The following is a 27888-nucleotide window of genomic DNA, read 5'->3' on the forward strand; positions in this document are numbered from 1 at the left end:
TTTTTTTTTTTTTTTTTTTTGGTAATAGAGCTATTTTTAAAATCCACGGTAAATACATTTTGACCCTTTCCATCAACAGCTGCTGTAGTGGGGTAGGTTAGGAGCATGCCTCTTTGGAGGCATCCTGGGGGTTGAAGGGTAATGAGCACTTAATTATGTCTGCTGAATGCCAGAGCTGCCAAACTGGAGCTCCTCACGACTGGTCTGTATCTGCTCTGACAATTCTTTTATTATGGCTTTCACTAACCTATCAGTAACTAACTGTGGTTGTTTAATTACAGAGGGAACATCCCTACGCTAAACAGGTACCGTATGTTTAGTTTCTTTTCCAATTAAAAGCACCTTTATGTAACTTATAATAGTGAAACCAGGAAGAAAATAACACTTGACATGATAATGTGTTGTCTGCTAGGGAGTCCTGAGCTCCCCTTTGGACATACTAAATTATTCTTTCTGTTTGGAAAACATGTCTTCAGCTTTTCTTCAGCTGTTCAAAAAGCACTACTTGAAAAGCCTCGGTATGGAGAAACTCCTATCTAGCTGTATATGGTAGGGGGTCTGTCTGCCTTATGTTCAGCCTTGCTAGCAGCATGTTCTTTTGCTAAGTTCTCTGTGTACTTTGGGGCTTTCAGAGGAGAAACCCTTAAGGTTACTCCTATCCTGGCAAATTATTCACAATTTTTACAATTTTTAGTTTCTCTAATTTGCTTCTCCTTTTAGAGGAGTGCAGATCCAGAAATAGCTGATCTCATGTTTTATCAGTTTGTTAGTTAATTTTCTAAAGTGTTAAAGTGTTAGAATGATAGTCAGTTTTTATTTCAGACCTGTAATAAGATTAACATTGGAAAAGTATATTTAAATTTTGATGTGTTTAGCCCTGTGTAGAGGTTTCTAGGCTAACATAACATAAGTGATATTTTAGTATTTTGGGTTTCTCCTGTCTCTTGAACCAAGCAAGGCAACACAGTGCAAGTTTGAGAGGATAGCAATTCTGATTGGAATTGAATCCACAAAATGCAAAAGCAATAGTAAGTTGATGGCACGGTTTTTGCAGATAATCAGCTACATGTGGAAATATAGATTTGCATTTATTTTGTCCCTCTCCCTTTAAAATATTAAGTAATCAAAACTAATCATAGCTTTTAGATCCCAATTTGGATGTGGAGAGGAGAGGGAATGCTTTTAATTGGTCTTGTAATCTTCCCTTGGTGAGTGGGCTTGGCTCATTCCTGCCTGCCCTTAGCTGCCCTGGTTCACAAGCATAGCAGTGAGGGGAAACTTAGTCGATATTTCCCATGGGGTTCAGTTGAGTGAAAAAGGTACTTAACCCCATGGTTGCCACAAACATAGCTTCTTCAGAGGGAGTTCCCTTTAAATGTGGTCTGGAACCCTTTTATCTTTCCTGTCTAATGCCAAGCAGGTAGAAAAGATACAATGCCTCACAAACTTGCTCTTTTAGTAAATATATCTGGTGATCCTAGAAAAGAGGAGGATGATAGCACTTATGTGGTAATACAACTCTGAATCCCAGTTTCTAGTGAGCACCATGTTTAAGACTTGCTTGATGTGTGTTTCATTTGTTTGTTTCATTCATGGTATCAATGGTTTCCTCTCCCACTTTGCCTTCTACTCCTGAGTACTGTCAAAAATGATGTACCTTTTCCATAGTCATCACTCACCAAAGGAATAAAAACCTGGAGTGTCAGTCTCTATAGTCTGTGTGAGCAGCACTCCCATCCTATAAAGAATTCCATTGCCTTATAATTATGATTTGCGATAGGGTACAGTATGTACCCAGATATCAAGTCCACGTTGTCGTCTCTCTTTCCCCTGCGACACTGCAGGTGGTGTACTTCAAGGAGATATTTGGGGCAGTTCTCCAAATTCAAGTGCCATTGCCTTGCCCTGAACTTGCTTCAGATCAGTATGCTGGTAACATGTCAGGCAAGTCTTGGAGGCATCCTTTAGCTTGGTCCTTCCTAACAGGCTGTCCTGATTGAGCATTCAGAAACACTTTACAGTATTATTTATCAGTACGTACTGTTAAGGTGCACAAGAAATATAGAGATTCATTGTTTTTAGATTGAACAAATCAGTTCAGTTCTCTTCAAGCATCTCTGTTTAGCAGCTGTTTGTCATGCTTACACATACTTTGAGACCCATACTCTGCCCTTTTGTATGTTGCTGGAAATTATTAAGGGCTTTCAAAGGAGATTTTTTTTGTTTTGATATAGAAGTGCTTAACTATGAAAAGAAAAACGTGCAATTTGGGGTTGAAAAATGTCTCTCTTTTCAAAAAGGGAGAACTGTAACCCCAGTAACGATCCCTACCAACCCATTAAAGGAAAAAGTAAATTCCTCAGTAAATTTCCTTTTATAGACTGTGACCTGTTTCTGTACCCTAATGTTTTATATAATTATTTACTAAACCATTCCAGATGACTTAATTATAATTGTTGTTTTACATACATATATCTACCTATCTCTTTATTTATCTGTGAATACTTACTCTATTACAGTTCCTAGAAAACAAAATGCCTTAAGCATTGCATAGTTACAACACACTTGGCTTGCTTACTTCCTTTTAAAGGAGGGAATACTTTAGGAAGGGGGAAGATGCAGGATGGTTTTTAACCCCTATGTGCTATTCATTCATTGGACATCTTACAATGTAATTGTATTAAAACTGCCTGGAAATTCCTAACAGTCCTTAGCTTTTTATTTGAAGAAATTTTGGAGTGATGAAAATATAGTTTATATGGGGAAATTCAAAAGAAAGGGTTAACATGAATCCAGCAAAACAACCTTATCCGTAGTGGGTAAAAAAACCAAATCTGCTCTGCAACCTGACCCTACTTCAGTGTTTTGTCCTAGTTCCTTTTCCCTACTGTTACTTTCCCAGTCCTTGCTCCTACCCTCCTTGTCTAATGAACGTGATTGAATTACCATTTAGAATGTCCTTCTCCTCCAACCTCAACCACTATGGCATGACCCATGTAGCTAGTGTCAGCGATGTGCTGTTGGACAACTCATTCACTCCACCTTGTCAGCGGATGGGCGGAATGGTCTCTTTTCGGACTTTTGAAGATTTTGTCAGGTAAGACGTTGTGGAACTATGTCTATACAAGGGGAGCTATGGACATCTGTGTTTTGGGGTCTCAGCTTTCTGCAAAATGAATAAAGGTCTCCCGAATAGCCATGAGCCAGCTAAAAAGATGTAACCCTTGCTGTATATGCTCTCAGAGAGGTATATATCCTTGCATTTCTACCTCTCGTTCAGTTTCTACAAGCCTCTACTTGTAGTATGAGCCTGGTCAGAAAAAAAGAAACAAACGAAAACCATCTTTTCCTGAGGAGCTAACAGAAGAAGCTGTCTGCTCTGTGATGAGTGAAATGTCAGGAGAAATTAAACATAACACTAGAGTGAGCCCCACAAGAGACGATACATCTTTTGATTAAATGCATTCAGCATCTATCTCTTGATGTATACTGATGCATTACCCTAGGGGGAGGGGTAATTACATTGGACTGTCACTACTCCAGTTCCAGGCACTTTCTGTTACTTTAAGACTGATGATGACAGCAGTGCTCATATCTTACATATGAGGAAAACAAAACAAAACAAAAAAGCTTTAGATCATTCTTTCTAAAAAAGAAAAAATATATATGGTTTATTAAAGTTTAAACAATCCATCCTCCTAATTTCTGCCACTTGGTGAAATTTTGCATGTCACCTCTAGCCACTGGTGATTCTATTCAGTTAACTATTGAGCCCAGGCTAAGATAGATTATTCTTTTAGACTCAGCTGGCAATGGTAGTGTTAGTTTCCTGCCACTTGGGTTTCATGGTGGGTGTTTCTCTTGTATTTTTTAGGATCTTTGATGAAGTGATGAGCTGCTTCTCTGACTCCCCACCCCAGAGTCCCACATTCCCTGAGGCAGGTCACACATCTCTTTATGATGAAGATAAGGTATAATCTCCCTTTTGGGAGACTGCTTTGTTCCCTCAGACATGGGACTTGTACTGTATACTATCTTTCTGACTTTGAACTATTATTGGAAAGAATTCATCATTTTACCCCACTTTATAGTATTTAATTTTGTATGCCTCACCAAAGTATTTTCTGGAAACAGGTGGAATATAAATCCTAACTTTAAAAAAAACTATATTAATTTTGGAGTCCATAGTATAGAATGGGCTCAGCTATGTCCATTGCAACTGCCTCTGAATCTCTGAATGTTGTTTTAAGGATTTGGGCTTTGGTTGCTGGAATTCTTATTCAGCCATGGCTTATAGTTTTGCTTAATGGTGCAATCATAGTCCTCAGAGAATGGAGGACTTTAGATTACAGGAACAAAAATAGGCATTTTGTTTAAAACTTTGTCTTTTTATTAAATCATTTCTTTTTACTTATCAGTAGATAAATTATTCTTCCTCTATGATGTTATTTTTTCGTGATTTGATACTTCCATTGTTTGATAAATTATAAGGAAATATATTATGTGGGAATATGTCCAGATGGCTTATTTCACTCATTTTCCTTCACATTCTGTGAAGAGATATGGCAAATAGTTTCACCCCCATTTTCCTAGTAAAAAAGGTGAGACATAGTGATCTTCAACTTCATACCAAGTAAAGTTTGGGCCACCTGTTGCTAATGCCTCTGCTGCCTTATCTTTTAAAAGTTACATGCTTTACTTTATTTAATCTCTCTGTGGCTGTTGGACAGTGGTTTCAATTTGCTCATTCCTACTGCTGGGCAAACCAAAATATTCTGTTGGGTGTATCTGTTTTTCAGGTATTCTACCAAATATTATAACTTCTACCTGCATCTGTATTGGCCAGCCTCATAATTTCTTTGGCTTGTATTCTTGAGTTACAGGTTCCCAGGGATGAACCAATTCACATTCTCAATGTGGCTATCAAGACTGACTGTGATATTGAGGATGACAGGCTGGCAGCTATGTTCAGAGAATTTACCCAGCAAAATGTAAGTTCTCTATTGGGTGGAAGCTCGTGATGGCCCCTTTCCTACTGACTGTGATCATTAGCTATCCTTTTATCACTTGCTAGTTTATGGCTATGTCTTTTATCATAACTCTCAGAACTATGGCTAGTTCTGCCTTTAGGGATAAAATCCCAAAGTAACTTAATAATATATAATGAATATCTTTGTGTGTCAACAGATATAGACCTCAAATATTTAAAATGTTTTTAAGGGAAGTTATGTTGCTAAATCTCTCCCAGAGCTCCAGTCTTGAACTTCGAATCACTTACTAAGTATTTTCCTTTGGTAACTTTCCACATGTCTAAGCCCAAACTCCCCTCAGGTCCCTTCTGTGTCTTCCCCTCCCCTCCTTTGAAAATATCAGTTATACACCTACCCTCCTTTCAATTTTATGTCACTTGGATATCTCCTGTTGACATCAAACTCCATAGTCTAAATGTCATTTTCCATCATTGTCCTTCTCCTCTTCTCATCCCTTTCCAGTCCCCTCATAAAACAAAACAAAAAACCTCACAACTCACCATACCTTTCACTCCCAATCATTCAGAAGTCATTGACTTTATCCTTGACATTCCTTCATTCTACCCTTCTACCCACAATCTGTACATATTTATTTGTATCTGGTCAGTCACCAAGGTCTGCTAGTTTTTCTTTGCAGTCTTTTTTACCCTTTCTCTTTTTCTTCTTTCCAGTTTTTAAATTCCCACTGCCATCCCTAATTCAAACCCTTGCTATCTTATACCTGAGACACCGCAGCAGGGTTACTTTTGATCTACTTATCTTCCTTCACTTTCTCCCTCCAAAGAGTTTCCATTCTGCTCACCATCACAAAATTAAATGTCCCAAATGTGCTCTGACCGTGTTATTTTCCCACTTAACAGTGATTCTCTTTGACCTTCCGAATACCTCCTTAACTTTAGCTTCAACATCATCAGCCTATTGAGAGACTAACATGTAGCCTTTGCTATTTTGTGAAAAGACCTTTGTTCATTGTCTAATATGCCTCATTTACTGTACTTCTTTGACTTCCTCTTACCTAGAAAGTTTTCTTTCACCTTTCTTTCTAAATCCCGCTTGTCTTAAGAACTGTCCCAAATTTCACCTCTTCAATGAGGACTTCTGAGAAGCCCTAACTAAAATGTATGTTCTTCCTTTGAATTCCTAATTGGTCAGCATACATTTATTAGCAATAATAATGCCAGCCAGGCACGGTGGCTCACACCTGTAATCCCAGCACTTTGGGAGGCTGAGAGAGGAGGACCGCTTGAGTCCAGAAGTTCGAGACTAGCCTTGGCAACATAGCAATAATAATGCCTTTTATTTATAAAAAAAATTCTACCTAAATTTTTTATTTGCATCTTACCACAATTCCATGGGGTTAGATAAGTCAGGAATTATTCCAGTTGTACACATGGGCAAAAGCTGGAGCTCAAAGAAATTAAAACCCCTAGGTCACCAGCTGGAAGGTGATAGAGCAAATACTAGAACTTAAGGATTTGATGCCAGGTGTAGGGGGCACAGATCTAGGTAATAGTAAGTAATACCTTCTTCGCCCTGAAGATGCTTATAGTCTAGTTGAGGGGATAGGATAGGCATGCTTAAAACAATAATCTACAGTTATATTTCATTATGATATGTGATAGATGGCAAAGTGTCATCTTAAACTGCCCTTGATGGCAAGACCCATGTGTTCTCTTGGAGTGGACAGCACTTAACCCATGGTCTTGTTACAGAGAAAGAACTCAGTAGATGTTTTCAAAATTTAATTCAGTGGTGTAGACAATTCGTACCATTGGCATTCACATCATGTAATGCTAATGGTAGATATCTAGGGGAAAAAATGGTAAATTTGTGATGACTATAAGTCTTAGTACTTATTCCATGATACTGTCGTGGCACTTAAACTAACTGTGGGATTGCAGTGGCCAATAGGAGGAAAAGGTGCTTCCAGAGACGTGAAAGTAGGGGACATGCCTGGGGCTTTTTCTATAGACAGAAATTTACCTTCCTTCTTGCCCTTGACCAGTGACCACATAAAATTAACCTAAAGCCAGTGATCAAGGTAATCTTTGCTGGAAGAGTTTTTTTTTTAGACGGAATTTCACTCTTGTTGCCCAGGCTGGAGTGCAGTGGTGTGACCTCAGCTCACAGCAACCCCTGCCTCCTGGGTTCAAGTGATTCTCCTGCCTCAGCCTCCCGAGTAACTGGAATTATAGACATGTGCCACCACACCCAGCTAATTTTTGTATTTTAGTAGAGATGGGGTTTTTGCATGTTGATCAGGCTGTTCTCGAACTCCCGACCTCAGGTGATCTGCCTGCCTCGGCCTTGCAAAGTGCTGGGATTACAGGCGTGAGCCACTGCACCCGACCTGGAAGAGTCTTAATGTTATATGTGGCTGCTGCTGCTGCTTCATGAAATAATCTATGAAAGTATCTTTCTAGGTTTTGAGACACTAGTTGCCCATGTTTGAGTATTTTTCCATAATTTGACTACAACTTGCCATTTGTTGTTGCCCTCAAATCTAAGTGTCATATTTATCAGCACATGTTGATCTACAAAGACATTTTCAGCCAGGCGCAGTGGCTCATGCCTGTAATCCTAGCACTTTGGGAGGCTGAGGTGGGTGGATCATAAGGTCAGGAGTTCAAGACCAGCCTGGCCAATATGGTGAAACCCCATCTCTAGTACTAAATACAAAAATTAGCCAGGCATGGTGGCGAGTGCCTGTAGTCCCAGCTACTCAGGAGGCTGAGGCAAGAGAATCGCTTGAACCTGGGGGCAGAGCTTGCTGTGAGCCAAGATTGTACCACTGCACTCCAGCCTGGCGACACAGCGAGACTCTGTCTCAATTAAAAAAAAAAAAAAAGTATTTTCTTCATATTCACTACATATGTTTGTAACATTAATGAGAAATAAGAAATTACCCTTTTCCTTGACTAGATGTGGAACTAAGGCACAGAGAAATCCAATGTCTTTGCCTAACGCTATTTAGAATGGTAAGGGTAGACTGTGTTGACACTTTAAGCATAGAGAAGCTATTTACTGCATCAGGTACTGTGCTTATCCAGGGACATTTGGCATTTTCATCTCCTTGTTAAAATATATGTGTGTGTGTATATATATATATAAGAAAGAAAAGGAAAGAAAAGCAATTTAAGAAAAAAAAAAGATGAAGTGGCAACTAGTTTTGTTTTTCACTTCATGATCATGCTCCTAGCAGTTTAAAAAAAGGTTTTTTTTTAAAGCACACATTAAACTATCAAATAGGTTGATCCAAATTGTCCAAATAATCTTCTAGTCCCAGCATGTCTTTTTTTCTCTCATAGAAATTAGGATCATATATTTGTAAATGACTTGTGGAGGAGATTGAAGCAGTCAGTGTAAATGGAGTTTCTCCAGGTGCTGACGCCTAATCGCTGGGTAATAGCTGTGGACTTGCTGTGAGACCCGCATTATTACAATGTAATCAGAATCCTGTTGCTCTGCTGTTATTGTCAGCCACTTGTGGAATTTTAAAAGCAATAACAATTTTGATTTTAAATCATGGCATTATTAAAGTTATTTTCTTCCCTTGCCAGAACATAGCTATTGATGCTTGTCTTTGAAGGACTTGACTGTAGTGGAATCTTTGTTGATGTCAGAAGAAGTATTTCTGTTCCTGGCCACACTGAGAAACCCCCCCCTTTCTTTTGACACATTTTTGTCATATTGTAGTGTCAATACTTGGTTATTTACAGCAAGGAGTATGATGGCAGTACAAATAATTTTTTAAAGCAGTTAAACCAAAATGTATTTATATTTGGCCTGATAATTTATTATTTTATTATTTGCTTATAGAAAATTAATTTTTCCAGTTATCTTTTGTTTATGCTGTTAATAAAATTATTTTATTACTCAGCAATACCATGGCAGAATTGAAGAAACTGGAAGAAGTAACCCAAGAATGTGCTTCCTTATAAGGGGAAGACAATTTGGATTAAAAAATATAATATCATGAATGTTAAGAATTGGCATATAAACATATCTCTTGGTTAGAGTTATAGCAAGAAATGTGGTCAAACTAAAGTCTGGATGTAGGCTGTGAAAGTCCACATTAGTTTTCTATTTGTACTATTCATATGTTTTCTCAGGTCATTCAACTGGTGGGGTTGCTTTTCTACTTGTTGTTATAATCCTTCTTTGTTAGGGACCTCTAAACCCATGTATTTTACTTAATTCATTAATTTGTGTCTTTGTCCCTGCCTTTTGAAGCAAGTGAACAGTATAGGGAAGGGGAAGGCTTAGGTCCGGAGGCCCAAGACTCATATAAGTGGCCATCTTGAAACTACTGGTGTCTGTTGACTTCTTTGTTTTGAGGCAGTCTCACTCTGCATCCCAGGCTGGAGGACAGTGACGTAATCTCGGCAACCTCTGCCTCCTTGGTTCAAACGATTCTAATGCCTCATTCTCTCAAGTAGTTGGGATTACAGGAACGTGCCACCACACTTGGCTCATTTTTTCTATTTTTAGTAGAAACAGGGTTTTGCCATGTTGGCCAGGCTGGTCTCAAACTCCTGGCCTCAAGTGATCTGCCCCATTGGCCTCACAAAGTGTTGGGATTACAGGCGTGAGCCAAGACACCCAGCCTTCTGTTGATTTCTGATATACTAGTTGCCTATGCCTAGTGGAGATATGAATAATTCCTAAATTTAAAGGCCTATTAAATGTTGCTTTTAACAATTTTAAAAGGAACCTTTTTTTTTTTTTTTAATGAGACGGAGTCTAGCTCTGTAGCCCAGGCTAGAGTGCAGTGGCCGGATCTCAGCTCACTGCAAGCTCCGCCTCCTGGGTTCACGCCATTCTCCGGCCTCAGCTCCCGAGTAGCTGGGACTACAGGCGCCCGCCACCTCGCCCGGCTAGTTTTTTGTATTTCTTAGTAGAGACGGGGTTTCACCGTGTTAGCCAGGATGGTCTCGATCTCCTGACCTCGCGATCCACCCGTCTCGGCCTCCCAAAGTGCTGGGATTACAGGCTTGAGCCACCGCGCCCGGCCTAAAAGGAACCTTTTTAAAAAATGCCTTCATGTAAGGTAAGGGGGACTGTTGTATCAAAACTGAAAGGTTACAATTTGTTAGGTTGAATTCTAGGGATGCTGTATCTGACGGTGGGTAATATCTACAATCTAAACAGTTTAGGACCTGTGATTTATGTTTTATGGAAAGTCCTTTTCTCTCTACCTTATTTCATTTAGCTTCTTTATCAATATTAATGTTTACATTTGAATACATGCCCAACAGTATGATTTCTATAAGCAGAAATTGTGTCGTGGCCTGCCTTTATGTAAATCAGTTCTGAGGTAATTTAATTGACTTCATATGACCCTTTCTTCTCCACAAAGTTCTCTTTCAGTTTTGTCCAAATCAATATAAAATTTATTTCATAAGACTTAGTCCTAGGAGCCAGGTTGAAATTTGTTCACTTTCAAGTTTGAAGGTACTAAGCTAAGATAAAGGTTTTCAAAAAGGATGTTTAACTCCACCAAAGCCTTACGAGGAATGAATGGGATAAAATTTAGAATGAATGGAAATCTCATCTATTTTCTGTTTTACATGTTTTTGCTCCTAGAAAGCTACCCTGGTTGACCATGGGATCCGGCGCCTTACTTTCCTGGTTGCACAAAAGGTATTGACATGTGAATTGTACCTCTTTAATATTTCTTATGCTGCTGCTGCAACTTAATAAAAAATGGGATTGCAATCTTATGCTTACTAGTAGAATTTATGCAGAGAAATAACCACTTTTCTATAAGTTTAATTTTTAAAAAACGTTAGTTTAACTCATCATCTTTTACTCAACTTGTTTTTGATTTTGTTACTGATTGCCAATTTCTGCTCTTTTCTTCCTCTCTGTCTTTTATTTGAAAGGATTTCAGAAAACAGGTCAACTATGAGGTGGATCGGAGATTTCATGTAAGTAAAATGAGCAATAATGACAGACTACTTACTGTTTTATTTGTTTGCCACTGATTATTTAAACAGAATATATGTTAGAAGGGCTGGACTGATATTTGGTCCCTCTTCTTTTATAAATTATTATAGTAAATATTCAGTTCTCTGTAATCCCAGCACTTTGGGAGGCTGAGGCAGGAAAGTTGCTTGAGCCCACAAGTTTGAGATGAGCCTGGGCAACATAATGAGACCCTGTCCTCTATTAATTAAAAAAAATTTTTAAAATTCTTATATCAAGTATTCCAGCTAAAGGTTTTTTCTTTTTTTTCTTAACCCTATAATGAATTCTCAATATATCTCTGAGAAATAGTTAAGAATGAACATAAGCATTTATCCAGATGAATAAGGTAGAAACAAGCTAACTAGTAATTTCTTCTATGCTCATAGTGAATCCATAATCAAGAACAGCCAGTTGCACTTTGTAGTCTTGGCTTCTTTATTGAGAATTCTCAATTCTAAAGAACAATGATTTATTATTTAAAATGCCTTGATAGAGCCAAGTTGCTATTTTTTGTCTTATGTTAATCCTAGGAACAGGAAATAAGTAAAAATTAAACACTCTGTTGCTTATTCTCCCATTTAACTGAATTAACTGTTAATATTTATGAGATTAAAATTTTTATCAAAAAGAGAATTAAGTTAATAGCCTGGCATCCGAACTGTGGTATACCCATATGATCATGCCCAGTACAGTGACAGCAGTAAGGACAGAAATCCAGTTTGGAATCAACATGTCGTTTTCAAAATGACTGATTATAGTCAAAATATTTCATAAAAATTGATTTTAATGTAGCTAAGTCTTTTTTTTTTTTTTTTTGATAAGGTATCTTGCTCAGTTGCCCAGGCTGGAGTGCAGTGGTGCAGTCTCAGCTCACTGCAACCTCCACCTCCTGGGTTCAAGTGATTCTCCTACCTCAGCTTCCCAAGTAGCTGGGATTACAGGCGTGTGCCACCACATCTGGCTAATTTTTGTATTTTTAGTAGAGACAGGGTTTCACCGTGTTAGCCTGGCTGGTCTTGAACTCCTGACCTCAGGTGATCTGCCTGCCTCGGCCTCCCAAAGTGCTGGGATTACAGGCGTGAGTCTCTGTGCCCGGCCTGTTTGGTTTGGTTTTAGCAATTGAGATAATTTGGTTGTTAAACCCTGCTTATTTGTAACAATGAAGATGGCATTTGAGATTCTGGAAAGGACTTTGTAAACTCAAAGACCTATGTGTGATTGCTTTTATTACCTTTTTGTTTATTAGGTTTTTAGGAGTTGACGTTTTGTTTTCCTTCATACAGTTCACCTTATTGGTCTAGTCTATAGAGAAACAAGAAAGCTAAGATTTTCTGAAATGCTTTAGGAAATGTTGTGGACTACATGACTCCCCTGTGTTATTGATGTCAGGAAATCAAGCAGAGTGTAGCTATATATCAATCAATAACTTTCGATAGGAAACGGAGTCAGTGGAGAAGTATGAGGAGCTTAAAAAGAACCCTAGGGCTTTAGGAAGAAAAATCAGGAGCTTAGAGAATAAAATTGATACTTGGGGATAGAATATGAAAGCCCATGAATAAACACTGTAGCTAGTAGATGCTGATCAGAACTAAGGTAGACATGCCAGAGCCAGGCTCTGGATTTTAGAAAAATATTGTGCTACGTTCTTAAATGTTACTGTGCTTTTTATCACAGACTTTAGAATAATAGCATTTTCTAGGGAATAACACTAAATTTATAAAATTGCTTTCCTTTTTGCTAATGGATTTGATAGAGTCTTCACATCTATAGCACACTAACTGGTTTCTATAATAAATACACTGATCAACTAAAACTGTCCACTAAAATTTTTAAAAAACCAAAGTGATTAGTTCTCACTGACATTTTCTCATATATGTAACACACATAAAAAAAACTTATCTCTGAATCTATAGTGTATAGTTATAAATATGCCCTAATATTAAGAGTATATTTAACAGCTTTAAAACATATTTTTCTCTCTGCTGTCCTGATATTTCTGGATTTAGGTTTAATAGGGACATGTATAGGCAAAATCGGCTAGAAAATTAGGCCAGCAGGGGGTCTTCCCTGACAATCATTGTCTGATTCCTATTTATAGTGGCATCAAGTGGGAAATCAGTTAAATTATCAAGTGACTTGATTTGTCATGAGTGTAGGAAAAGCTGCTTTAGAGCAGAGAGAACATTAAGGTTTAATTGTGGACTAGATTTGCTCTGAAGAATTGAGTGGCAGAGGAGTTGGGGTGTTTTTATGTTCCTTTAAAAATGATAAATGATTTTGCAAGGGGCAAGGGCAGCTATTAAACTGAACTCCATCTAGAATCTTCTATACAATCCAGGATCTACACTAGCCAGGAAGCCTTGGCAGAAACTGTACAAATCTGGTGGTCACTGTCATGGTGCTGCTGTGAGTTCTTTTGCTGATGGTAGCTTGACATTCATGAAGGATGCTTAGCCTCTGTCATGTCATCTGATTGTGCTTGCCCCATAGCTAGTGTACTGTGAAAAAGAGGAAGCTTTCTGGGAGTGTCAGAGATGAATCCCTTGATCTCTCTGGCTTCTTGGTAATCCACTGTGATGTATGCAGCCTCCCCTGTCCTATGCTGTGAAATCCCTATATTATTGAATGGAAGAGAGAATCTGCACTTGAGGGGCAAGAAGAGGAGGAAGGTTACCAAGTTTGATTCAAGCACATTGGTTAGTGGAATAAAGCAAGCTGTGCTGTTATATAGTTGTTGGTCTTTCAGATTGCCTCAGAACCAGAACAAGACAAATGAGGGCCAGAGTAGAGGTTCCTAGAGAGCTGTGTATATTGTTAGGTACTGATTCGGATGCCAGTGATTGCTATAAACATTTAAAATACTTCGTAGTTTAACTGCAATTGTCCCAGATAGCTGCCCACAGGTATGTCTGTTGCTGCCCTAGTCTCTTGACCCTGCCTGGAGATTATTTCTGTGACAGCAGTCTTCACCAGTGTTAAGGAAGCTGGGAGTTGACTCTGTTTCCCTAACCATCTAATTAAATCAAGTGCCCATAATGGAACTTGAAGAACTGCCTAACATTGATATTTAAACAGAAACTTTGAGGAAAAACAAGTCTCTTTTTGTAAATATATTCTTCTTGTTAAGAAAAAAAAGTAGATCATGATGTTCATCTGAAAATAAAAAATAAAAGAAAAAAATGCACAAGATGTTTAAAAAAAAGAAAAAAGGAAAAAGATCAAAGCCTTGAATGCAAAAGAGGCTTCTTGAATTTCTGCAGCTATCTAAACTGCAGCTCCACAGTTTTCTGTTAGTTAAAACTTATGGACTCACTCTCTCTTAGTTTCACTCACATTTCAGGTCTGGAATTCCAAAAGATTCAGCAGAAAGTGCTGTCTAATTGGGATATAATATTATGCCTTTTTTTTTTTTTAAAGCTTTCCATATATATATATATATATATATATATATATATATATATATATATATGGCAAAGTTTGGCTAAGGACATCGGAATACAAATTTTCAGGACTTCTTCTTATCCCCATTAGGTCCTAAAACCATGATAAGATTCTAAATCAAACAGTTTTATATCTGTTAATAAAATGTTACCTTTTGTTCTTGTAAAATTTCATGAGATTTTAAAAAAAAGTCTACAAATCTCCTGAGAGAGTTGTTGTTTAATGACTGTTGTGGGATTCCCACTTTAAAATGAAATGTTTTGGATTATTTGGATCTTGAAGGAAGAGCTCACTGTCATGAGCAGTTATCATAATTAGTAGTTCTTTTTTTTTTTAAAGATAGTTCTGTTTGTTAGTGGACCAACTATTAGTTTTCAGAAGGGTTGGTTTGGGTTTTTGTTTTAATTACAGTCTATATAATTAGTTCTCAGCATGTTGAGGTAAAAGAGAATTGCACCAGCAAGCTCCCAATTTCTTCATCTCATTAGGTTTTTAACACGATTATTAGTATCATAATCAGCTATGATGTTTTTTGTTGCAGGTTTTCACATTCTCTGATTTGCAGGGTGTCTTGATTGGCTAATTTGGGCAAATTATTTTGATTGTCTTGATGATGGTTGGCTGATTAGAACACAGCAGGGGCATAATTTCTTCCTGTGAAACGTTGCATTCTTTTGTTTTTTGGTACCAGAACACTAAGAGGGTTTTTCTTTGTATACATTCAATTATGATATTTGCCCATGACACTAGTAGAATGCTTGGAAAGCAAATATATTGATGATGGAATAAGCATGAATGCTTTCAGTGGAAAAACTGGCAGTATGAGGATGAGATAGGATAAAAGAATTTACTAAAACCATAGGATCAGACTTTTAGATTTCTTCTTTTCTGTGTTTTCTGTGATTCTGTGGTTTTTGAGTGCCAAAAGAGGTTACTTTCTATAACAGTCTTCAGACTTCCAAGTCACTGAAGAATTGCTTGGTAGTCCCACTTTTCCATTGCATAGAGGTTCTTGCCATCTCTTGTTCTGAATGTTTAATACTTAAATTGAAGATTTTACCGGGGAGTTACAAATTTACTCAGAAGTTTTTTTTTTAAAAAAAAGGTTGTTTATATGATCTCATGACACCTTTTCTTATCTAACCTTAATGAAAGTGGTTTTTCTAATTGGTAGTCATTGCCCACCTCTGCCAAGAATCAGTCAGTTTCTTCATTATTTGTATTAAAGGCGTTTCCATTCAAACTGCTTTATATGCCTTTCAGTTACTACAAATTTTCTTAATTGGTTTAGTGGAAAAGAAAGCATTTTTTTATTACTGTTGTTTTGTTTTTGAAAGGAAATGGTTTTGATACTACAAATGTGCATAATTAAATAAGTGGCATCCTAAACAAACATTTTAATTAATTAGCTAATAACAGTTCAGGCGGAATAGAAAAGTATGTGCTTAAAATATCATATTATCAGTTTCCTTGACTTTTATTTCAGAGAGTTCCATGGAAAGATTTTGTCATTCTTCCTTTTTTGACATGTGTTACTTTTTAGGTAATGCTCTGAAAGCTGTACCTCACTAGAATAAAACCAAAACTAGGTTATATAAAACCATGAGCATGATATTTACTGACACCTCAGCTGAATGCATCTTACTTAACCTTGAAGTCATCCCCATGTGCTTCACTCTCATGGCAGGGAGGAGGGGTCAGAGAATTATTTAGAACAAAACTTCATTAGGAGAAGTTTAGTCCTGTGTAAAATCCACTTTAAAAAGGCTTTTAAAAAGGGATTTCCCTGAGGTTGGTAAATGAGCTCCTAGGAACCTTTTAAATGCAGTCTTACAGTTAAAATACCAAGGAAAAGATAAAAAGATTTATTAGTTGTGCAAGCTTTAGTTAAGGTGAGAGTGAGGTATAACACTTACGGAACGTATTCAAGAAATTTTCAGGAAATTCAAGAACCACAGGTTTACAGCATGAGTTTTGCTTTGTTTGCTTTGTCCTTTTTAAATTTAAAGTCTTAATTTCTGTTTTTTTGTCTCATCAAAGAGAAATCCTCTAAATGAGGGATTTAGATTATAATAAAAAGAGAAAGGTAATACTCTGCCCTTGAGAGGTGAGAGGGCATGGGCTCTGGCACTAGAGAGACCCAAGTTTATCTTCCAGCTCTGTGATTCTGAGCATATACTTGAGCCAAGGCTTCTGTAAAATGAGGGTCACAATATCTACCCGTAGAGGTTGTTGAGAGCATCAGATGGGAAAACACATGAGAATACCTGCCACCAGATTTTCAGTCCATGTTTCCTTCACAGTTCCTAAAGCTCATTGAGGATATGTAGGCAGCTAGTCCCAGTCTCTCTGCTTTGTACTGATAAGTGTTTGATTGTATTGCACTCATAATGAAGAAGATGCCTAATGAAACCTCCTATGGAGGCAAATAGTAATGACTTGATTTCAGCACTGCCAGTAGAGCTTCCCATCTGAGAAACAGGGGTATTTGGCGTTAGTAAGTTAAATTTCAGAAACTAATGAACTCTGCTAATTGAATTCATCTTTGTTAATTAATAAGGTTCTAGTAAATTGGGTTTTTTTTTGTTTGTTTTTTTGTTTTTTGTATAATGCCCTACAAAAAAGCAGGAAGACCTAATGATTACAAGTTCACTAGTTCTACCTCATTCTTTCCTATACATTTAGTGGTAGTGACCAAGGTAGTATCTTATATTTTTCTTCATCTTCAAATGTTATCATTTAAACCCTTGACATTATTGACTTAAGAAGGAATGTGAAAATCATGGACTGAGCACTCTATACTGTCTGACTAGTTTACATTTTAAGAGTTTCTTAAAGAGAAACTTGGGAAATCAGTCCAGTAACTCGGCATAAGGGTATATTGGTTTTATTTGCCGGGTTGTGCCAAGAGCAATACCCAGCAAAAAATTTTTTTTTCACTTGGGAGATTTAAAAAATATGTACATTTTTTTTTCCCCCGGGAGAAGGTAGATACTAAAATTAGGTTTATAATATGATTCTCAAATTTGGAAATGGGGTCAAAGTGATGGTTATGCAGCGGATCATTCATATTTCCTGGACTAAGCTTAGGTAAGAAGCATGTTTTCTAGAAAACTGTCTTCTAAATGCTTAACTGTTTCTATACTATATGTTTGTTTCCAAAGAGCCATGTCTATGAACTTCTGACACATTTTCCCTCTTCTTTAATACAGAGAGAATTCCCTAAATTTTTTACATTCCGAGCAAGGGATAAGGTAAGGATTGATTTCTTTCCTATTAAAAAAAAAAAATTACTTTTTCTTAAAAGCCCAAGAGTGACTTATCTTTGCTATATGTTCTTCCTGCCATTTTTTTTTCTCTTATTGAACTTGTGCTTCCTGTTGCCTTACATGTGTCTTAGAACTAAAACCGATTCCTTTCTGAAAGAGTTTAGCTTAGGACACAACCAAATGTATTGAGCTACTCAATGAAGGTGATACCTTTCCAAATCATCCTTGTTCTGTAGAATAATCCTAATGATGTGATGTTAAAGGACCATTCTTGTTATCTACAAATAGTTCACTGATACTCAACTCTAGTTTATGTGCATTTGTTTTTCAATTTTAAAATACAAAACTTCAGACCATGTTGCTTTCTTCCTGTTACCGGCTTATATTTTTGACTGTCTCTCTCCATTCGCTCAATTGACATGTATTCCAGAGAAATAATTTAGTTTCACTGAAACGTACAGTACATATACAGTAAATACAGTAAAGTTATATACTAGTACAACTTTGAAAAAACATTTATAAGTAATTATATATCTATGGATACAGTGTTCCAAAGCCAAATATCTCTTTAATTAAAAAATTGTATGATGTTTGTTTGTTGAGTATTTATTATGTCATTTGTACTTATCATAAGTGAGAAAACTTTTAGATTAGTTGGGTAAGCACAAAATATTGGCATGTGAAGTAGATATTAATGTGAAGCAGTCTGTAATTAATATAAAAATGAATTATATAAAGACATTAAATGCTGCAGGAGTTCTAAGGAAACTGAGGTTTTTTGGTTAGTTTTTAATGCATATCATCACTACTTGTAAAAGCATGAATGATGAAGGTTTAGGAGTATCATCCTATAAAGTACGTATATAATAGGTACTTTAGTGCCTAATCTTATGTAAGCTATAGCATTAGCCTTGAACATAGTTCATTTTTGTTGCTTATTAGCACATCATAGCTTATGTTTCTATTTTCAGGCATCTCTTTTACATTCACATTCATAGTATAGTGTTGTAACTGCCTCTTGTGAGCTGTTTTTTCTCTGATTCTTGTACTCAGTTTGAGGAGGATCGTATCTATCGTCATCTGGAGCCTGCTCTGGCTTTCCAGTTAGAGCTGAACCGGATGAGAAATTTTGACCTCACTGCCATTCCATGTGCTAATCACAAGATGCACCTGTATCTCGGGGCAGCCAAGGTGGAAGTGGGCACAGAAGTGACAGACTACAGGTTCTTTGTTCGTGCAATCATCAGGCATTCTGATCTGGTCACCAAGGTGGGTGCTGTACTTTAATGGGATGTCATCCCTGAGGGAAGGAACAGAGTAATATGTATGATTCAAAATCAAGTTTTATGCTTCTGCTGAGAGAGAGCATAAAAAAAAATCAGGTTTTCATTTTTTGAGTCAAGGTTCTTGTTCTCTTTCAATGTTTACAAAAGTAAATATTTCATATAATAAAGGCTTTTTTTTGTACAAAGCAGAAAGTGCATCTGAAAAAAAATTAAAAATGAAGGCTCTTTTTCCACTTTAATTTGATTTTTCTTAGTAGCAGAAGCATAATAGCACTCAAGAAAAGAAAAAGCATACAAACAGAAAAATCACAGGAAGAATTGGGTGATGATAGAGCATAAGGAGATAAGTTAGGAAAGAGGCGATCCCATTGTACACCTGTCTAGAGGTATGGATAGTGTCTGCATATAGCAAGGCACTTCCTGATGTGTTCATTATTATTATATCCCAAAGCTGTACCCTTTCTTCAGCTTTTCCTTTCCAAATAGCTCTGTTTGGCATATGTGAAATATCATCCTATTGAACTTACAGCTATGGGGATGCCCAGCATTTCTACCTCTTAGAAGGAAATGATACACTAAGAGTAAGGAGAAAGGGCTGACATGGACTCTTTATCTGACCCTTGCCTGCCCCTTCTCCCTGTGGTTACTGGACTGACTCTAGGGAGAAAGATCGTGTCTTCACCAGATGCCTTATGATTCATGACATACTGCCACTTAAGTGATTATAATAGCCATTTCTTTATTGCCTCTTAAAATACACTAATGTTGATTATTTTCTTCCTGTGTAGGAAGCTTCTTTTGAATATCTGCAAAATGAAGGGGAGCGGCTACTCCTGGAAGCCATGGATGAGTTGGAAGTTGCTTTTAATAATACAAATGTCCGCACTGACTGTAACCACATCTTCCTCAACTTTGTGCCCACGGTTATCATGGACCCATCAAAGGTACATTTCTCCTTAGCTTCTCTCCCAGCACTAGCAAGCATAAGCACAGAAGTTCATTCATATTTATCTCACTTGGACTTGGAAACAGGTACGCTTGTTCAGGCTGTTGAGCCCTTAATCTGTAAAGTTTATAGAATGTTTATAAGATTGAGTTTCTGGGACAATGTCAAAAATTTGATATAGCCATTAAGAAAACAGTTCTCAATGCTGAAGGTGGTATGGTGTTAGCTTGCTGGTCACTTATAAGCAGTACAAAAACATGAAAACCTTTTCATTTGTTGGTACCTGTTTTATGATATTTGCTATAATAGTGGTCCTGTTTTGTATTATTCCCTACTATTTCTCATCTGGAATTATTAATTTTACTGTTACTAAGCATTTTGGCTAAATTACTGCTTCTGTGCACTAAATATTAATTACCTGGTGGCCTTAGTGAGATAATGTACCTTCTCAAAGTGTCTAACCTATCTCTCTCTAGTGTTTTTCCACAGGGAGAGGATTTGGCTGATAAGGAATTTCACATGTATTATGTATATTTTCTTCCCTGAGGGTCTATTCTAAAATGCATTGTATATAATTTAAGGAAGAAAAACAAGGTGATTTTGTACTTGACCTTTTATCCCCGGTGTAATAAAGACAAGCTGCTCTCTGTTTCTGCTCCCTCTGATGCTTTCTTTCTTTTTTTTTTTTTTTTTTTTTTTGAGACAGAGTCTTGCTCTGTCGCCCAGGCTGGAGCAGTGGTACCATCTCAGCTCGCTGCAGCCTCCACCTCCCAGGTTCAAGAGACTCTCATGCTTCAGCCTCCCCGAGTAGCAGGGACTACAGGCGTGTGCCACCACGCCCGGCTAATTTTTGTATTTTTAGTAGAAACGGGGTTTCACCATATTAGTTAGGCTGGTCTCCAACTCCTGACCTCACGTGATCCGCCTGCCTCAGCCTCCCAAAGTGCTGGGATTACAGGCATGAGCCACCATGCCTGGCCCCTTCTAACTCTTTCTATCATGATACTGTGGAATTTGGATAGGAGAACCAGTATCTCCCTTTTTCAAGATCAACTGTAGGCATGAATTTTTGCTGCTGCTGCTGCTTTTTTTTTTTTTTTTCCTTCTTTTTTTCTTATAGAGACAGGGTCTTGCTATGTTGCCCAGGCTAGTCTTGAACTCCTGGCCTCAAGTGATCCTCCTGCCTCAGACTCCCAAAGTGTTGGGATTACAGGCATAAGTCATCATGCCTGGTAGACTTTTGCTTCTTGAACTTAGTATCTGAGATCTGAGAAGTAGTTTTCTACCTTTTTTCCCTTCAAAATTCCAAGCTAATGATGGGTTGCTTTTGTCTGTAAGGAAAGCCAAGGACAGGGCTACTCTTTTGACTCAAATTGCATCATCTAGTTTAAGCAAAACTTCTCCTAAGCATTCTGGGACTAATAAGCTGGGAGACTTAAAACGTGGCATGGACACTGTACAGCTGTATTTTTTTAGATTTGGCTTACCTTTTTTTCTGAGTTTTTCAGATCAGCCTCAGCTTTTATTCTAACCACCCATATACACTCTGCTTTTCTAATGATAGATAGCTGCCAATTTTCTGTACATAAAGATTATTGGCTTTTGTTTCCTCAAGAAAAGAATGGATAAATTTCTCTTGGTTAGCAATTAAGTGTGATAATAGAGAGGTTAACTCCCTGAAATTCATTCTAACTTAAAATTCTGTGGTGCAGAAACAAACTGCAAGGGTGGCACATACTACTAAAGAACCACAAGAGAAAGGGAATGTAAGATATTCTTAAGATTTTCTAAGAAGTTGAGGAAGCATTTTAGAAAGATACTTCATTTAAGGAAACATTAATTTCAAATAACATGTTCTAGCTGCATTATGTTCTGTGCAGCCATGTTGGGGAAAAAAATGTTTTGCTTTAGTATGTAAATAACAAGAAATCATGTCTAAGGCCATTTAGTTAAAATAACTGTCCTACCTCTAAAAACTAAGAGCATTAAGCTGCCTTGGTATAAACTTAGGGAAATGTGGGAACATCTGCCCCATCTTCTTAAATCCTAGATGGACTTAGCAGTGGCCAAGCTTCAGAGCTCTGTTGAGAGAGAATGTTCTAGCACCACCTACAAATTGCCTTTCTTTAATTTGTGCAATCTACCAAGAGACATATATTATAAAGTTTAATAAAATTGTATGGAAAAAAGCTCATGGTGGTAATTGCTATGTTGATTTAAAGTCCTGTAAGTGCAATGAAACATAGTTACCATGCATATAAATGCTACTTAATAGCTATTTAACTCGAGATTTTATTCTTATTTTGGGCTTCCTCTTAAATCCCGTGGCTTGTAATTTTAGATATTGCAGATCTTTGATATAGAATATGAATATAATTGGGAAAGGGTAAGGAGTTGCAGAGATTTGGGTGGTGTTATCCAGAGAAAACCACTCTAATGCCAGGCCAGCATGAAATTGTCCCTGACTTGTTCCAAGAAAGAATAGATTTGGGGAGAAACTGACCACTTTTTGTAAGGTGTGCATCTCCATAAACCAACCTCTTTTTTTTTTTAGCCTTTCTATCTCAAATATGGGCAGACCTGAAACAGGTCTTAGTTACAAGATATTTAAGTTTTGTGCTTGGTAATGTGTCTGTGTCAGATTGAGGAATCTGTGCGGAGCATGGTAATGCGGTATGGAAGTCGCCTGTGGAAATTGCGCGTCCTCCAGGCAGAACTGAAAATCAACATTCGCCTGACGCCAACTGGAAAAGCAATTCCCATCCGCCTCTTCCTGACAAACGAGTCTGGCTATTACTTGGATATCAGCCTATACAAGGAAGTGACTGACTCCAGGACAGCACAGGTACAATACTCAAACAGGCTCCTCAGAGTTTCGATTTGGTCCTACAGATAAGATACTCGTCCTTGTTATAGAAGACCCAAACTCACAAATCCCATTGGTTCACCTGGTGGGGTTATCCCCAAGAGATTAAATGATTGTATGAATTTGAAAAACTTAATCTGCCTTTTAACATGTGCCTATGTTCTCTATCATGGCTGTTATAAAACCGTTAACCATTTGTCGTGTATTGGTGAGCACTAACAGATGCCAAGTGAACCTGACTCCAGGGGTTATTCTGCAGTTTAGGGCTCTTTTTTTAAGAGGGCTCGTGGGTTATTTCAGCAATCTAATCTCTGGTCAGATGCATCCTTTCTGTTTTCACCATAATTAAACTACTCATTGGCAAGTGAGGAAAAGAGAATTGTTGGATTACGTCGCCAACTTCTATGTTAAAGAAGGAAAATTTCAACATAGTATAGTGGCGTGAGCCCTACCATCATCAGTGACTATCATATTTATCTATTGTGTTCTGTTTCTGTTTTTATCATATTTATTGTGTTATCTATTATGTTGTTTCCTTTCCTTCAAAGATTTCAGGGTGTCATATATTATACAAGAACAAAGTGGCAAATTTAAACCCATTTTCAGGTAGGAAAGTTGAGGATGTAAAAATAGAAAGTGAGTCAGTACACGAATTCTGTGAAACAGACAATTCCCTTTTAATCTTTTTTACTACATCGGATTCTAAATATTTGGGCTCATTACTATGATACTGAAATTAGGTTGGTTCACCATTGTTCACATTTTTGAAGAGCTAGGATATTATTTTATGGCTTTGACCTGAATTCAAGAATTGCATTTCTTCTGATAAAAAGATGAACATGATCCAGTATACATAAACAAGAGTTTCAGTCTATTCCATGCTTTGGGTGCCAGGGAGAGATTATGTGTCTCTTGTTTTTATCTATATCCTTTTAAATCCAGGAATAGAGTCAGGAAAATATATTTTTCAATCTTTTGAAGGTGAATTTTTAAAAATCTCAGTTTGGACAGTTGTCAGAATGACCTTTCATTTTGTGCTTTGATTCCCAGTGAGGTGGCTAGAGAAATCTATCCTATGAGAAGTCAGCAGTTAAAAACACAGAGAAAGAGTGCGCAAGAGCGTGAGTGGTGACCAAGAGAGAGTATTCAATATTTTTTGCTGTATTTGATGTTTTTTTAGTACAACTTTAAAGACATTTTCAGTCAAAGCTTTCGATGGGTAGGGATGTTTTTAATTAACTTCTACAATAGCTTCAAGGCAGGTCTATTCTTGTGAAAAGTAAGATGGCCACTTGAGATTTTAATGTTTTTGATAAATATGTTTGTTCTTCATAACTACTTTTTTTTTTTTTTCCTTTCCTTTATTAGGAAACTCTGAGATTTCCCTCATGCTAGCTAATGGTGACACAGGAACATGAAAGGCACAGATGCCTTCAATCGGGGTTTAGTATTACACATGGTACAAAATAAGCACACAATAAGCATCTGAAAGAATGAACAAACCACCTTCAGCCTGAAGGAGAACCCCTTTTACCTAGCATCCTGCATATTTTAAAAGCCCTGAAGGAAGCGGTCTACAGGCTCTTCACTTAAGAGAGTTCAGGAGCCACTGCCACATGGGAATTAACTTTTGAGCCTGTGGCTAGAGGTGGAAACTGACAAAAGGAGCAGCCTCCAACCCAGTTCTGGTGCTCCTAATGCCTACATGGTGCTTATTGTCAAACTGTTTTTCCCTTTCTTTAATGAATCATTGTATGAATTTAATACAGAACCATGTCTGTTATTCATTCATTTGTTTTTTAATTTAATATTGATTGACTACTTATAGTATGTCAGGCACTATGCATATAAAGACAAAAAGCAAACTGTACTCAAGAAATTTACATCACAATGGAAGAAGACAAATGATTTGTTTCTCTGTGGCAAATATGTGCTATTATAAATAAGTACACGGTTCTAAGGGAGCAGACTATGGGTCAGAAATCATTTTCTGAAATCTTTTTGATGGCTTCTGGTGAAAGTTGTGTGATATATAAAATATGTACATATTTTCACGAACTTCTAAAACATATACTTTACCAGTTTTTAGTTACTGTGTTCATTATAGTAGAAAATGGAACTAACATAGATAGTTGAGTATTCAGGAACTCCTATTACATATCAGCCTCTTGCCCTAGCACATCGTTTATTCATCTGCCAGTAAGGAACAAGGTTGATTAGCTTGAGTTTTATTTTGTTTCATTTTCCTTGTACAGTCTTTGTGCTATAGGCTGTAATGAACACTGATGTCAGGCAGTCATAATGGGGAGAAGAGATTTGGGTAATCCATTGCATAAGTGAATTGATTTCCAATGTGCAGTGTAAGAGAAAAATAACATTTTAGGCTGGGTGCAGTGACTCATGCCTGTAATCCCAGCACTTTGGGAGGCCGAGGCGGGTGGATCACCTGAGGTCAGGAGTTTGAGACCAGCCTGACCAACAAGGTGAAAGCCCATCTCTACTAAAAATACAAAAATTAGCTGGGCGTGGTGGCAGGGGCCTGTAGTCCCAGCTACTCAGGAGGCTTAGACAGGAGAATTGCTTGAACCCAGGGTTCGGAGGTTGTAGTGAGCCGAGATCATGCCACTGCACTCTAGCCTGGGCAATGCAGCAAGAATCCATCTCAAAAAAAAAAAGGAAAAATAACATTTTAAAATCATCTTTGGGCTGGGCATAGTGGCTCATGCCTGTAATCCCAGCACTTTGGGAGTCCAAGGTGGAAGGATCACATGAGCCCAGGAATCCGACAGTAGCCAGCACAACAAGGCAAGACCCTGTCTCTACCAAAAAAAAAAATTAGCCAGGCATGGTGGCATGCACCTGTAGTACCAACTACTCAGTAGGCTGAGGCAGAAAGATCACTTGGGCCCAGGAGTTTGAGGCTGCAATGAGCTATGATCGTGACACCACACTCCAGCCTGGGCGAGAGAGTGAGACACTGCCTCTAAAAATAATAAATAACGCCTTTATTGAGGCGCAATTTACATATAAAGAAATGGACTCCTTTTGTGTGTGCAGTTCGATTCATTCTGTCAAATGTATACACCACGTAAGTACTATCACAGTCATGGTAGATAACATCTCATCACTGCAGAAAGTTCTCTTATTCCCCTTTGCAGTCAAAGGTAGAAGCACCAACCCTGGCCTTAGGCAGCAACCACTGATCTGCTTTCTGTCACTATAGATGAGTTTTGCCCGTCCTAGAATTTAAACAATGTGTACTAGTTTGTGTCTAGCTTATTTTACTCAGCGTAATATTTTTGAGGTTCAGCCATGTTACATAGATTATGCATATATGTTCCTTTTCATTTTTGAATAGTATTCCGTTTCATGGAATTTTTTTTTTTTTTTTTTTTTTTTTGAGACTCACTATCTTTTGAGTCTCACTATCTTGCCCAGGCTAGAGTGCAGTATTGTAATCATAGCTCACCACAGCCTCAACCTCCTGGGCTGAAGCAGTCCTCCCACCTCAGCCTTCCAGGTAACTGGGACTGAGGGTGTGTACCACCATGCCCAGCCAGTTTTTAAATTTTTTGTACAGATAGGGTCCCACAATGTTGCCCAGGCTTGTCTCGAACTCCTGGGTTCATGGGATCCTCCCACCTTGGCCTCCCAAAGTGCTGGGATTACAGGTATGAGCTGCCATACCCAGCCCCATTTTATGGATTTATCGAAATTTTTACATTCATTTATCAAAATGTTTATATTCACAGATATGTTTTGGCAGGTAAGGTGACTAACTGGGAGCTCTGACATGTTCCAAGGAAACAAGGCTTTCCAGAGTTTCCATCAGATATAGCTTTGACTAGCAAGGGGCACCCCCATAGGGCAGGCAATATCTTGACACCATTTTCATTTCTATTTCATTTGGGGATTGGTGACTGCCAACTCAGATATTAGATGGTTCTGTATGAATTAGTGGGAGGAATTATGAGAATAGAAGTCTCTTGAGTAGGAGAGCATAAACTAAGACCACATGCCTGTGATGATAGTTTACAATGATTTGTGTGAGGAGTTACATGTATATTTCCTAAGTCCATATTCAAATTATTGATACTAAAAAAGACTGACCGTGTGTGGTGGCTCACACCTGTAATCCCAGCAGCTGAGGTTGGGAGTTTGAGACCAGCCTGACCAATATGGAGAAACCCCATCTCTACTAAAAATACAAAATTAGCTGGGCATGGTGGCGCATGCCTGTAATCCCAGCTACTCGGGAGGCTGAGGTAGGAGAATCGCTTGAACCCAGGAGGCGGAGGTTGTGGTGAGCCGAGATCACACCATTGCACTCCAGCCTGGGCAACAAGAGCAAAACTCCGTCTCAAAAAAAACCATAAAAAAATAAAAAAGGACTGAAACTCTAATTCTCATTTTCTTTTCTTTTCTTTTCTTTTTTTTTTTTGAGATGGAGTCTTGCTCTGTCACCCAGGCTGGAGTGCAGTGGCATGATCACGATCTCAGCTCACTGCAACCTCCACCTCCCGGGTTCACACCATTCTCCTGCCTCAGCCTCCTGAGTAGCTGGGACTACAGGCGCCCGCCACCATGCCCGGCTAATTTTTTTTTTTTTTTTTATTTTTAGTAGAGACAGGGTTTCACTGTGTTAGCCAGGATGGTCTAGATCTCCTGACTTGGTGATCCACCTGCCTCGGCCTCCCAAAGTGCTGGGATTAAAGGCGTGAGCTACCACGCCCAGCCCTCTAGTTCTCATTTTCTTATTTTCCAAGATAACCTGTTGATGGACATTTGGGGTTTTATTTCCTAGTTTGAGCTATTAGTAGTAATAAAGCTGCTGTGAGCATTCATTTACAAATATTTGTATAGATATATTTTTATTTCTCTTGGGTAAATACGTAAAAGTGTAATTGCTGGGACACAGTAAGTATATGCTTAACTTTATAAGAAATTGACAAACTGCCAAAATGTTTGTACCATTTAAATTTCTGCCAGCAATATACATATGTACCTAGATTGTTTTCTCCAGTCCCCTTCCTCAGTGCACGATTATGTTGCTTAACTATGACCAGCGTGTCTTCATCCC

The 27888-nt window shown here is 37.9% G+C and overlaps 1 protein-coding gene across 4 annotated transcripts in view; it reads left to right on the forward strand.

Moving 5' to 3' along the window:
* ACACA (acetyl-CoA carboxylase alpha) overlaps positions 1-27888 on the forward strand; it is a 326928-nt gene that overhangs the window by 201173 nt on the left and 97867 nt on the right. For all 4 annotated transcript variants that reach the window (XM_025361321.1, XM_025361319.1, XM_025361320.1 and 1 more), the window contains 10 exons: positions 282-305; positions 2954-3097; positions 3875-3971; positions 4884-4991; positions 10617-10673; positions 10916-10960; positions 17654-17695; positions 18764-18979; positions 19785-19940; positions 22584-22787. In XM_025361321.1, coding sequence (XP_025217106.1) covers positions 282-305; positions 2954-3097; positions 3875-3971; positions 4884-4991; positions 10617-10673; positions 10916-10960; positions 17654-17695; positions 18764-18979; positions 19785-19940; positions 22584-22787 — 1093 coding nt within the window. The remainder of the gene's footprint in view (positions 1-281; positions 306-2953; positions 3098-3874; positions 3972-4883; positions 4992-10616; positions 10674-10915; positions 10961-17653; positions 17696-18763; positions 18980-19784; positions 19941-22583; positions 22788-27888) is intronic.

Source organism: Theropithecus gelada, chromosome 16, assembly GCF_003255815.1.
Source record: "Theropithecus gelada isolate Dixy chromosome 16, Tgel_1.0, whole genome shotgun sequence".
Taxonomy (NCBI): Eukaryota; Metazoa; Chordata; class Mammalia; order Primates; family Cercopithecidae; genus Theropithecus; species Theropithecus gelada.